Below are 14,319 nucleotides of genomic sequence, written 5' to 3' on the forward strand. Positions count from 1 at the left end.
TCAAAAGGAATGTAAGAGTGGGTTAAAAAGCTTGAGCCATTTTCAGTGTGTCTGATGAGCTTTTAAGGGCTGAATATTTCAAGCGCTGACCTACTGGGTGGCAGTGCCTGTAAATGTTCTGAGCATTCAAATGAAGCTTAATTCAAGCTCACTGTAGCCTTTCACAGTGCAATGTAAGGCTGCCTTTAACTGGCACTTACCAAAACTTGAAATTACAAGCAGAGAACAAATTTGTCAATGAGCTTTGTCATCTTTCCATAGACGATCATCCGTAGGGATGTTTATACACCCACGGAAACGTTTATGCACAGGAAATGTGGGCATTTTGATGACGACTTTAATGTTGTAAAAGTAAAGAGCCTATATGTTTGAGTGTGTGTCTGTGAGTGTGTGTTTACAGGATGCTCTGGAGAGGTGCTAAAATAACTGCTAATGATCGGATATCTGTTGAACACGGAACTGGGTGGGCAAAAGGGAAAGGGTTCGTGTACAATCCTGTTCCCCTCTCTTCCCTTTACCGTCAGGAAAGAACACCGGACATAGCACCACTGCCAAACCAGCAGTGAACCAAAGTGGACACAGCACAGGGTTTATTACAATCACGGGTGAAAGACGCTGGTACAAAGGTGAGGCACGCAAGATCTAGTGATACAACATCCTGCAGGAAGTCTTTGTTGTGAATTCAACAGGGACTCAATACACAGTCTTGTCTACTTTCTCAAAATATAACTAAACATAATATAAATTAAACATTTTATGAGATAAAAACTTTTAAAAATATTTTGTCTAAACTCAAATAAAAAAATTCTGAACATTTTATTTGCTAAAATAAATCAATTATTCAAATTTCTATCAATATTATGCAAAAATATATTATTATATATTATATTTAAAATATAGTTACTCAGCACACAATAGCATAATATCTTTAAATTATAATAATTAAAAGTCATTTTCAATAATTTTATTATTTAATCAGCGTATCATAATCTGAATAAATTATTAAATTGATCGACAGCCGTAGAAAAATGCATAATCATAATGAGGTAAGATTATACACTGGACGCACTAGGGCCATTGTAGAATATCACGTTCCTCTTTCACTCTTTCTGCCAGTTTCTCATAGTCTCTAGCTGGGTACACTTTCTAGAGTTACACAAAGACCTTCCCTCATCTGCAGGCGCCTCCAAAACAAAGACCATCCCGGTAGCAAACAATGAACAATCCATCTCAGATAACAGCAGAAAATAGAGAGGCCAATGAGACAAGTGGATTTTTCCGCCCAGCTATTCTGGATCTGAAGGAGAGGGTGGGGTTGAGGGTGAGAGGGGGTTTAATAGTGGAAGGGGGATCTTTCCTGGCAGGGGTAAAATACATTGCAAATGAGGAAAATGGCAGCGCAGAAACTGACTGGATCAGAGCCAAAGAGTTTCAGTGAAATTACAGGGACGGGTGATGAAAGACAAGACAAAGCTAACAATAACTAGTTAGATCCAAATTACTGAGGGCGTGTAATTCAGCCCGGTCATCTCTTCAATTAGGTTTTATCAGGAGAAATATGAGCCCGGGGCAATTGGAAATATGAAACATGAGGTGATTGATATTGGAAACAGCTTTTCTTTTTCCATGAATCCTGCTAACATCCTTATGAATTTCCTTCAAGGCACATTTAACCCACATCTTGATTGGATTGTTTGTGAAGAACAGGAAGGTCAATTGAATTCTCCAAATCTCAAGGGTCACTAAGAATTGAGGCACCAAAAACCATTCACTGTAAAATAGGAGAATCTCTATTTAGTGGTTATGAGGCAATGAAAGTTTTATTATTGTCAGTTGTCCATAACCATCATCAGACCATTTCACGTCCCACCTCAGGTTTTCCTGCAACAAAACGAGGGACGCAACGATAATAAAATTCTGGATAATAACCAATAAATAACCAGGATAAAAATGTTTACAATTTTGTCTAAATTAAAAATAAAATACTAAAAATAATTGTTTTAGTACAAGTGATTTTAGGAATCACAACAATATTATGTACAGTGTGAAAATGGGTTCTGAGATTTGGTAAAGATTACATTTAACAGCGTTAATACATTTTTAGTGTTTTTAAAGATTAACTTTGAGTGTTAGATGACAGCATATTGAAAATTAGTGTTTACTATAGACTGATGCCAATCATTTTTTTAAAAAAATCAATACGGTACCAAAATTTTGTGCATCCCTACAAAGAATAAAATGAGATGAGATGAAAATTAGATAATAATAATACATTTGTAAATTCTAGAAGGTTCACTAGAAGAGATAATTTGTTCCGTTTCCAAGCTTGAGTCCAAATGGAATGTCAATCGACAAACAGGTCTTGACACATTGCTCTTGTTCTTTGTGTTTATACAGAGCAAGTTTTCTGAGGAAATTTATTCCAAAAATATCCTTGTCAACTTTGCCAAATGACCTAAAAACAACCTCAGAATATTCAAAGAAAGGCCAACAATGGTAGCTTTGAGTGCTAACTCAAGTCAAGTCAGCTTTTTATGTAGGTCATAGTTATTGTACCATAGCAAAGAATGAGGCCCCACGGAAATAGCAAACTAAAATGGACTGACTTGGGGAAAATGTGGCTATTGGAAAAAGTTGTTTACAGTCTGCCTGGTACAACAAAAACAAATCCAAAACTGTGCTTATATTTTGGTGGGTTGCTGGATTTTTATGTTCACCGCTGTTTTTAATCTCAGAGTACTTTCCAAACAATCATGTGCAGGGTTATAATCCCACATACATGAGAGACGGGCCGCTCCATAATCTTTAGGGTAATTATGTGGCACAGTGGTATTCACCTCTCCACCTTCAGCTTATTCAGATGAAACATTATATGAGAGGATTCCTCTTAAGTGATATATATGTGTTAAGCAGCCCATATTTCAACCCGCTTCCAAATTGCTGCGTTACATGTGGATACATGTATGCATTAGTTGCACTAATGTGTGTGTATGAAGTGACTGCATAAATGTGTATGTGTTTGTCAAGAACAGGGGTGACAGTTAGCTTGACAGCTGACAATGACTATACTTGTTCAAAATGACTTTGATTTAAAACTTATATACGCTTTGAAGATGTACAATTATCAAAGGAAGATGGTGGGAAAGAGTCTGCGGGAATATCCCTCATAACTTCTCCACCACAAGGAATCTCTGTCAGATTCCCCTTAAAGATAAAGATACTATAAACCAAAAGAAATGAATGAGAACAGCAAACAAGGATAAGATGATGAACCCATGCAAAAGGAGCTGCAAACCTCACATAAGGAGTTATGGCACTGGATCTTGTGACATCTATACCTGCCATTGGCTTTTATAATATCAACATTTCCACTATGAAATGAATAAGGGATGATCACTAGAATGTTCTTATCACAAATGTAATTTGATTTTCGGTCACACTTTAGATTAGGGTCCAATTCTCAATGTTTACTAACTATTATCTATGACTCAATAAACTCCTAATTACTGCTCATTAATAGTTAGTAAGGTAGTTGTTAAGTTTAGGTATTGGGCAGGATAATGGGATGTAGAATATAGTCATGCAGAGTAAGGCATTAATATGCTTTTTATAAGTACTAATAACCAGTAATATGCATGCTAATAAGCAACTAGTTTATAGTGAGAATTGGATCCTAGTGTTACCTGATTTTCTTTTTATCAAAATAATGTCTTATGAATTATGACCCCTAAAACTACCTGTCCTCAGACTCAATACGTAATATATTTTAAATATATTTTAAATTTCAGCCATCGGTTGTCAACCCTGTCTGATTTTCTTTCTGACTGTGGTGACAATTAAATGGATTAAATGAATAAATATTTGAAATTACAGTACACATTATTTTGCTGACAAATAATGAATGATAGCTAATGTTTGAAATCTAGGAAACGACAAATATTACTATGAGCTTTTGAAATTTTCAACAATAAACAATATACAGGAATCGGTGGTTCTCTGGAATACGCTCCGTTGAGGACACATGTACCCCACCTCAACCGTGCTGACAACATCCACCATTTGTTTTCAGCCAAGAAATGCCTGGCACTGGAAAGGAAACTATGAAAACACGTTTACGTGTGTGTGTGTGTGTGTGTACATAATTAACTATAGTTTGGGAATACAATTTTTCCTACAAACTAAATCTGACAAAACCTTCCTATATACATCCGAATACATCCTCAACTGGATACATGATTCATACATAAAATAAATGTTTTTTTTTATTATTATTCTACAAAGGTGCGTCCCAACTTGAATACTTATGCATACTATTCTATGTTGTTTTGTAGTATAATTAGTCCAAAAAATTCCAACAATAACTAAGAAGTACACTTCAAATACCCAGATGATGCACTAACCGAAAAAAAACAAAAAAACAAATTCTGTCTCATTTGTCGGCCGCATACGTCATTGAGGCTGCCTCATTTCAGAAAAGTAACCATTACAATCCAAATCATAAATACATTACCATAATTTATGACTCACAAGGAATAACGGTAATTTTTTTTTAATGGTTAATTTTCTGAAATGACACATCCCTGATGACGTATGGAGGGTGACAACGTTGAGTCGGCACCGATAGCCTTGTGGGCAGCACGCTGACATATAGTGCCGTTGGGCTTCAGGCAACCTGAGTTCGAGTCCCAGCTCGCGGACCTTTCCCAATTCTGTCCCCCTCTCTCTCTCTGCCACTTCACTTCCTGTCTGCTTACTGTCCTATCATAATACAGGCAAAAATAAATCTTAAAAAAAAAAGTGTGGAACGTTGCACACTTCATGCACTTAACAGCTTTAATTACGTAGCTGAGAGGGAGGGACTATCAAACTTGTCTTAATGTCATATACTACACAGTAAAGTACATAGTGTGTAGTTTAAGTGCATAGTATGTCATGTGGGAGACAACTAAAATGTTTTCTTCAAGACATAGGGTGTGGGTTATGGTTAGTCTATAGCATACTGTATATAACTAGCTTTATATAACCACAATAGAAGCCTGGTATGTCCTCATTTAGACTAAATGTGTGTGTGTGTATGCATGGGCATGTGGGTGTATGCAAAAGAGAAAGAGAGAGGCTGAGTATGCTTAGACAGGTAATGAATAATGTTTGCGCTCACCTTTAAAAGCCAGGTGCACTCTGGGAGCGGAGCGATGTGTGCAGGCCACTTCAAACACAAACAAAGCCCACAGCAACAGGAGGAGTCTTGTTTCCATAACTCTCATGGTTAGACCCATTTGCAGGCAACCTATACAAACCCACACAAAAGAAAGAAAAGAAAATAAAACAAGGTGGACATAGAAAGAAAAGCAAAACAGAGGCTAAATTTATCATTGATTTCGACAAAGGAAGAGGCTGAAATGACAAAGGAAGGACAGACGAAGGACGAGAGGAGGAAAAAATAGCTTGGACGTAAATGAGAGGATGAAGACGAGGAAGAGAGACGGAGACAGTTCGATTTAGACAGACAACAGAAGGAACAGAAAGCAAACATAAATACTGTACTCTACTACTGTTGTAAATTTAGCCTGGAGTTTTAACAGCCAGACAAATCCCAGCCTGTCACACCTTCCTCCATTCAACTCCATGCAAAGACAGAGGTTTCAGGCCTGCATTAGATGGTCAGCATTTATGATACATGGTGTCAGTTTTATTTTAGGAAAAACAGGTGCTGTTAATCAACTTTATCCACTCGGTGCAACTGCACAGGGCTGTTTTTCAAAAGCATTGTGAGCTAAGGCACCAAATGGCACCATTGGTCTCTACGACCACTGGATCCACTGCCAATGGTTCTATGATCTGCTTAGGCTTACGATGCTTTTGATAAACACAGCCCTGACTGTATAATTGCCCTTTTACCATTTTATAGATATATTTTAGATACATTAACCCTACCCCCAAACCCAAACACAACCATTTAATAGATAATATAAAAAGAATATATAAAACGTAATGGACAGAAATGTGTAGAAAAAAATGTTATTCCGATCCACTCTCTGAAGGCTCAAATTTCTCATTCAAGTGGACATCACCCAAAACACGGCATGTCGAAGCTGTGACGAAAAGGCGAGATCCAATGTGCCTTTGGTACCACTGCCGTAAATTGTGTCGTAAAGCTTCCAATTTTTTAATTTGTAACGAGTGCGGGATTTGATGTTTATGGTCGATTCTGAGAATGGAGATGAAGATCACTGAATAAAGGCTTGAATTTGGGTCTGTTCCTCAGTCGTATGGATTCTAAAGATTTGGATTACAGCACACTAATAAAATTGATTACTCTTGTGAATTTACTTTGTGTTTTTGGTGTATCTTATGGTTATATTTTCAGTCACAGCATAGGAATATACTGAGAAAACACCCTTTATGTCCCACAGCAAACAAAATATTATATGATTAATAATAGTTAAACGATTACAGAAAATGATTTAGTTTAAGGTTTTAGAGTGTAGTCTTGTTTAACATTATGTAATCCTTCGAGTTTGAAGTCACACAGAACAGAGCGAAATGTTATAATTTCATATTAAGTAGATGAGTAAACTGTGTTAAATAAATGCGAATGAAAACATAATGTCATTGATATGACAATTGACTACAATAGAATCAAGATATTAATTCCACGATTTTAATATTCATAAATAAGTATTCATACACTTTGGTATGTCTGGAAAGTTGTTCATAAATAAATAATTTACGTTTAGTGTTGTCAATACTTTCAATAAGACTGTACGTTTTAGTGTTTATGGGAACGTAATTAAATGTACGTGTGGGAGAACCACACTTTACATAAAAATACATACGAATACTCATAGGTTCTCGTTGAATTATTTAAGGTTTTCTGTTAATGAGGCTTTTTTCTTCATTATAACAGTTGTATCAACCTGACATTTTAAATTCACGCTCTATTAAAAAAATAAAAAAACAAAATAATTGTAATTCATTAGTGAATTCCCATCACTTTATGTATGAACTGCGTATTTAATGTACTTCAGAATAAATGAATTGATCCCCCAAAAAACAAAAATGCTGTGGTCATTGACCAAAAAAATCACTGCTTTTGAAAAAGAGCTTATGGTGCCATGTGCCTAGGAAAAGCTGGAGGTGGCAAATCAGTCCAAGCTGCTGCAAAGCCCCCTCACGCTGCTCATTGTTATAACATGGAAGATCTCGCTGGAGTCCAGGGCTGCAACTGCTGCCTCTTTTAGATCAGTTTCCATCAGGTACTGATCCTGGGCTCCTGTTTATGACATCATCAGCTGGCTGGTGATGTACGTGGGTGATGTCAGCACAGCAGGCACCCGCATACTTGGGATTTGCATGTCCATGCATTCTCTTCATCAGAGAATTAAATCAGCTATGCCAACTTACATATCTGCACCTGTGTGTAGACCACAGATTTGTTCTCAGCTCTTTGTTTGTTTTACCTAAAGTACATGTGGAGGCAAAAGTTTTGACACTAGGCAACTTGCTTAATCCTTTTCCACAAACTCACGCGTGCACACACAAACACAAACACCGGTCCAGGCTCTGCCAGCTGTCACTGGTTCAAATTCACATTCAAAGTGCGTCTAGGGGCTTGTCCAGGAATGTACTACATGTCCAAACTGCAAGATGACATAGAGAGAGAGAGAGAGAGATAGAGAACCGTAGACTGCATAGAAAAGTTGGTAAATGAGAGCGGAGAGTAAAAAAAGGCACTTAAGATGGTTATCTCTCTGTATGTTCATGTAGATGTGTATCATGGCTCTGTAGACATCAGACTGGGATCATAGTTGCTGTGTTAGCATTAGACAAGAGCAAAGAATTATTGGTCTGAAAGCTGCAAACGCACATTTGTGATCTCGATCTGAGGGGCTACGAAAACCAACAAATAATTGATATCATCTTTTCCAGCTCAAAGCATCCTCACTTTTGAACCTGATATCAAACAACCTCTGATGTTTTACTGTGTTTCATTGGCTCTTGATGAAACTCACACCATGCAAGATCAGATTTGTTTTATGTCTCCTCTCCTTCACATATTCAGCATCAGTCACTCAGGTGTTCTTACATGTTGGTTCTGGCACTGGTTTGAGGGGAAAGGGAAGAAAGCACACACACACACACACACACACACACACAGACACACATACATACATACACACAACCATTGCTAAACATTTAACCTGACAGAGAGAGAGAGAGAGAGAAAGAGAGAGAGAGAGAGAGAGAGAGAGAGAGAGAGAGAGAAGCCTTTACCTGAATGCAAGTCATTTCCATCTACTTACTCAAAAATATGCAAACCTAAATCTCTCAAGTAAACTGTTAAGCGGCATATTTGCTGTTTTAAATTTTCAGTGGAACTTCACAGGTGTAAACTGTTATACTTTCTTGTTAGCATGAATTATGCATCAGTCGTCCTCTGCCGGAATGGCCAGAATATGAATTATGGATGCTCAAGCGCAATCTATGACGTCCATTAAATCCAACTCCAACGTGTCCATTTTTGCCCCCTTTTTTGTGAATAACAAAATGTCAGACTACTGTATTTCTCTTTCTTAAAGTCCAAATATACAAAAAGAGTACTATGTATAAAACACATAAAATCGTAAGGTGTTGTCAGATGTAGAGTGATTTGATTCTAGTTTGCAGGACAAATTGCTCTGTAATGTTAATTGCAGCTTTTCAATTATAAGCTTTATATTCATAGGAAACTTACCAATTAAAATTATGATATGAATTGTTAACTGATTATCTCTATAAATAAAGAGTATCTGCAAAATAAATTAATTATTTTATGCAAAACTTTATGAACTAACGTTCAAGGGATATTTTGGTTCCTTTCATTAAAACTGTTCATATAATACTGAAAGAATCAAGTCCAAGCTTGGATATGCCATACTGTATGGCTAAACGCACAAAGAACCATCTGGAAAATGTGCGTACAGGTTATATTTTATGTACGAAAAAGGGTTATATTAACCTGAATTCAATGTATCCAAATCCTCAAATAGCGAACCCCCTGCTAAATCAGTTTATCTTAATTTTAGGCAAAATTATTGGATTATATGTTCCTTTTTCTGTATGCAGTTTCTCTATAACATTAATTTAAATGGATTTTAAAAGTAATATTCCAATATTTTAAAATCAGAAAACGACATTATGAAAGTAAAATGTAAACACTATTGCTATGATGAAAATTCGGCATGTTCGCACCAATTTGCAACTGACGTATTGTCAAACAATAACAAAAACTACATCTTTCATATATTTTTTTCATCCTGACCAACGAATTCCGTGCCATCCACCTGAAGCCAAAAACTCTCATCAACTCTGACTGTAAAGTTTAAAAATGTTTATCTCTATAAGAGAAGTACTGTATATTCACCTGATTTGTTGGTTTTGTGGCTCAGTCGGTCTGTTGCTCCGTGTATTTGGTGTCTTGAGGCTCAGGTGAGATGTTATCGTTACATTCCTTACCGTCTCTGTGAGCACAGCTCGTGCCTTAAACTCTGAGATTCGTCAAAAACCTTCTCATAAAATCATAAGAGCTTATATAGCTCTAGCCTTTTGAATTCCCACTTTTGGGGCGTGTCAGTGATTCCGAAAAAACGGCGATAAAAGTTGCAGTTTGTGCACGAAATTCCTCAGGATACTTCTAAGATGTTATCTGGACAGTTGAGGAGATAAAGGCAACAAAAGCAAGAGGTGTTTTGCTGTTTTCGTGACAATATCTCCAGCGTTTGCCAGTTTGAATACAAAACAGAAGATGTGTTCGTCGTCTTGTCACGTAAGCTCCACCACGCTGCACGACTAGTTGTTGAAAGTCTGCGCGGTGGCAGGTGTTTGGTTTATTCCGCCGGTGAAGTGTCACGGTCCAGCCCCCCTCAGCACTGCTCCCCAGCGAACCGCCTTCAATCATATTTATTGCATATATAATAAAGTTACAAATATATATATATATATATATATATATATATATATATATATATATATATTATAGCTTTATTGGCCTGACTTCTTAAAGGCACAATATGTAGTTTTTCGCCGCTAGAGGTCGCTTATTCAAAACAAAGGCGTAGCTTGATTCTTTTCCACCGGCTGTAGACGTGAAGACAACACCTCCTATAATTCTGTGAAATCAAGGCAAAAATAAATACTTTTATGAAATTACAAGATATAAAACACGTGACAACTTGCCATAATCTGACATTGATCATTAGAACAGTTTTATTGTGTTTACTTGTTTACCCAAGAGTTGTTGCATATATAATAAAGTTATAATTAAAAAAGTATATATTATAACTTTATTGGCCTGACTTCTTAAAGGCACAATATGTAGTTTTTCACCACTAGAGGTCGCTTATTCAAAACAAAGGCATAGCTTGATGACGCCTTGATTTCGTGGAATCATGGGAGGTCTTCGCGTCCACAGCCGGCGGAAAAGAATCCGACGGGACTCGGGCAAAATCATATTCATGAGCTAATGTATTAAAGATTTATTAACATTACTGTATGAAGCAGGGTGTGGCTGAAAACCATCGAAGTGGAACAAGGCTGCTGTAGCGATTGCTATTAGGGACTTTAAGCAGCAGCTGCTGATACAACGGCATTCTGGCGTTCTGTTGCGCATGCGCAAAGTTAACTGCTACTTCTTGACGTTCTACTGTAACCGTCTACTACGGGAGAATAGCCGATTTGCCGTAGTCGATAATACGTGACAGGTTAGATAAGTAAATGTTATGTTCTATGGTTATGTGGTATTTTAGTTGTATCTATATGTCATTTAATGCCAAAAGCAACCATTCTCTTGCTTTTATTTACATGTAATGTATTGTTTACTATGTCAAATGCTTAAATGATCCACGGCGTCCTCTTTGTTGTTGCTTAGCGATTTTTGCGTTCTTTAGCTACGGCAGTTGACAGTTTACTTTTGGTCGCCGTTGCCGTTCCATCAACAGCTGTTGCTTAAAGTCCCTAATGAGAGACAAGCGCGACAGAGACATGCGGCTTGACAGCAGTGGAGCTTTTATTATCCCACAGACGACCGTCATGCGTATGTGGGGTAACGCAGCGCTGTTTTATCATATTAGATACATTTGTGTGTTGAAAGTTGTTATAATGCTACTCTGTGTGTTCACTCAGCGGCTACTATGAGACACTTGTTGCACACTACAGTAAGCTATTTCAATATTAGGCATGGTAAACATAGTACTCACGGTAAATCAAGAAAATGAGATTTAAACAATAAGACTTATGTTGAGCTATATAACAATGATTAGTTTTCTGTTGATTAATGTATCCAAACAGTTGCTCACCTGTCTAATAAAAACACATAATATATTAAAGCATCTTTGGCGTTTAGGGTTAGGGAAATTGAGGGTAACGCGGGTATGATGTCATTGAAAGGCGACACACGGACATGGTCCTTGTCCTGGTTAAAATTGCTTATTTCTCTGGATTTAAACATTCTTGGAAACATTTGGGATAATATAAGTACACAAAATATAAGTCAACAAAACATACAACATTGTTCTAGTGGTTTTTGGATATTTTAATCCAAAAATCTTACATATTGAGCCTTCAAATCTTAATTTTAAGGGGGGAAAAAGTTATGTATTTTGTAAAAATAACATTTAATTCATTCCACTGTTCAAAATGTACAAAAGCGCCAACAGTTCAGCATTGTGTACAGTGCACAGCATAAATGAGTACACCCCCTCTGAACAAATACAAAAGATGTATTTTCTTTATGATCACTAATACAATTCATGGAAAGATGGTAAAACTAAAATGTATTAAACATATACATAATAAAAACTGAGAAATGTATGCCATTAATAGCCATAAAATAAGTAAATTAGCCAATTTTGTTTAAATTAAGGATTGCAGAAATGAGTACACCCTAGATTTAATTCAACAAATGTATAATATTCTAGTACTTAGGATGCCCTCTATAATTTTGAATATACTGCTCTGACCCTTCTTGGCACGGAGTGTACAAGTCCATGACAAATTGTCACATCTGTTCTGTTTAACTCCTGGATGATGAGCTCCTTAAATGCCCTGATCTTTAATGGGGAGTGTTGCTCAACTCGTCTCTACAGAATCCCCCACAGGTGCTCAAGAGTGTTAAGATTGAGTGCAATACATGTCCACAGAAGGTTTTTCACCTTGGGAGAATGCATATCCTCATTGTCATGTTGAAAAAATGCCCAACAATGCAGGGAAAGAGGAAAGGGTAACATCTTCTGTTTCAAGTTTGTGTATTAAATTACACAGTGGTGTGGGAATTCATGACAGCATTGATAAAGCACAACTCCCTCACACCTTCAGCACTCATACATCCCTATATAAGAGCTTTACTACCACTGAACTTTACTGTGGGAACCAGGCACTTCTCACTGTACTCCTCCTCTAGCAACACCATAACATTTTGGATGCCGTTAGATCCAAAATGATTGATTTGGTCTCATGAGACCAGAGTATTGATTCCCAGAATCTATATTTTGTAAATATGGGCTTTGGAAATGGCTAACTGACTTTATTATGCTTTGGCTACAGTAGGTAGTTCCAGTGAGAACAACTACCATGCATGTCATTTCTGCAGGCACCATCTTACTCTGTGAGATAAACAGTCACTCTTTTCATAGCTTTTGCTGGCTCTGAGACACTTGCTTGGTATTTCTCCTGCTCTTTGTCTAGCAAAAAAATCCCTCATCACTAAATGAAAAGCTTAAAATGAAGGCCTGATTATTTCAGGGGCCTTGTCACAAGTCCATTGTTTTTGAATTTCTGTGTTACTTTTGCTATATTTTCACACTTAAAACATTGATTTGGTAATCCTCTTTTGTGCTAAGAAATAAGTCTCCTGACAGTTCTCTCCCAAGTGCTTCCATTGTTGTCAGCATTAAGTCTGAGAATGATTCAGTGGGCTATATAACACTTTTAATTGTCAAGAAATTACTTCTCTTTAAATGTTTTGGTTCAACATACTTACCTGTTGATCAAACATTGCCTTAAACTTACACAAGAAAATTTTTATTTCGTTTTATTTAGTAACTTTAAGGAGGGTGTACTCATTTTTGCTACACAACATTCTATCACCTTGATAAGAAAATCTTACTTTCCTGAATAATTTTGACATGCTTCTTTTGTAATTGATTAAGCAGACTTGCTGGAACATTATATCTCTGAAGAACCCTAACATGTCTTCTATGTAATTGAGTAATTGCTGACTTTCAGAAGTTTCAGAGGAGGTGTACTCATTTATGCTGTGCACTGTACATGGTATGAAATCTATGTGGTCTGTCCTGTCCATCTTTCTCGCCTCATTCCTAACTGCTGTAAACAGTGACTGACAGACAGTTGTCAAGCCGTTGTGTAGGAGACCCACTGCAGTGCATTTGTGGTGGATCCATTTGTCCCACCAGAAAGTCTTCTGAAATTCCCAAAGTTCTTTTGCGTCCAGCTGCGTGACTCACGACGACGGGGACAAAACACAACAGAGGGGGTGGGTTGGGTGAAAGGATGCTTCTTTTGCACAAAAAAACTTGCGACTCGGTATTTTAGAGACAAAAGGCCATTGGTGAACGTTTTTATCTAGGGCCTCTGACACTCTGGCACACATTAGGATGCCCGTGCAGTCTAAATGTGCAAATGTTGTATATTGCCTTTATATATAATTCAAAAGTCAGTGGAAGGGCGTGTAAAAAGTTTTACCATTTCCTTTTCAGCTGATTAAAAAGACGCTCTGCTTTTCATGACATCACACAATGTGCCCTTTTCTTATACTGCTGCGGATGTGGAGGTGGTTTCTTGTCTTTCTCTGTCTTTGTGGGAGGCATCCTTTATTCTCCTCTGAGAGGAAGTGACTCAAGTCAGCTTTAAGTTCAGGTTTCCGTGTGATTTTAACCCGCAATGCACTGAGCCCCACCAGCTCCACTATCTTCCATTCAGCCCCTCATTCTCCCACGTCAGAGACACTTCACACAGTCCGTAGTTTCACAACCATCTACGTAAACAAGTGAAGTTTAATTGCCTAATATATGAGGTTATTTATAAAAACTCACACTGGTGAGAAAATACAAAGAATCAACACGGTGTGGCATGAAAAAGAATGAGAATTTTGACTTGTACGCATCCTAGTTATTTTCTAATTCACATGTGACCTTTGTGTCTTGTCTGAACATGCTGTTGCTATGGTAACTCAAAAGTTGATGACCTAATGTTACAGCTATATTTTTCCTTTTGTTACTAACTTTGACAGACCTTTTGAGTGACCGTCTCATGTTTGTGAAAGCA

At 37.2% G+C, this 14,319-nt stretch overlaps 1 protein-coding gene across 1 annotated transcript in view; it reads right to left on the bottom strand.

The window, feature by feature from the left end:
- The window catches only part of sema3ga (sema domain, immunoglobulin domain (Ig), short basic domain, secreted, (semaphorin) 3Ga), a 21,104-nt gene extending 11,224 nt beyond the window's left edge, over positions 1-9,880 (bottom strand). Inside the window, 2 exon segments of the mRNA XM_051903123.1 lie at positions 5,159-5,287; positions 9,404-9,880. Of these exon segments, the coding sequence (XP_051759083.1) occupies positions 5,159-5,276 (118 nt within the window). The 5' untranslated portion in view covers positions 5,277-5,287; positions 9,404-9,880.
- Positions 9,881-14,319: the final 4,439 nt, after the last annotated feature.

The sequence above is a fragment of the Ctenopharyngodon idella genome, chromosome 8, assembly GCF_019924925.1.
Source record: "Ctenopharyngodon idella isolate HZGC_01 chromosome 8, HZGC01, whole genome shotgun sequence".
In the NCBI taxonomy this organism is placed as follows: domain Eukaryota; kingdom Metazoa; phylum Chordata; class Actinopteri; order Cypriniformes; family Xenocyprididae; genus Ctenopharyngodon; species Ctenopharyngodon idella.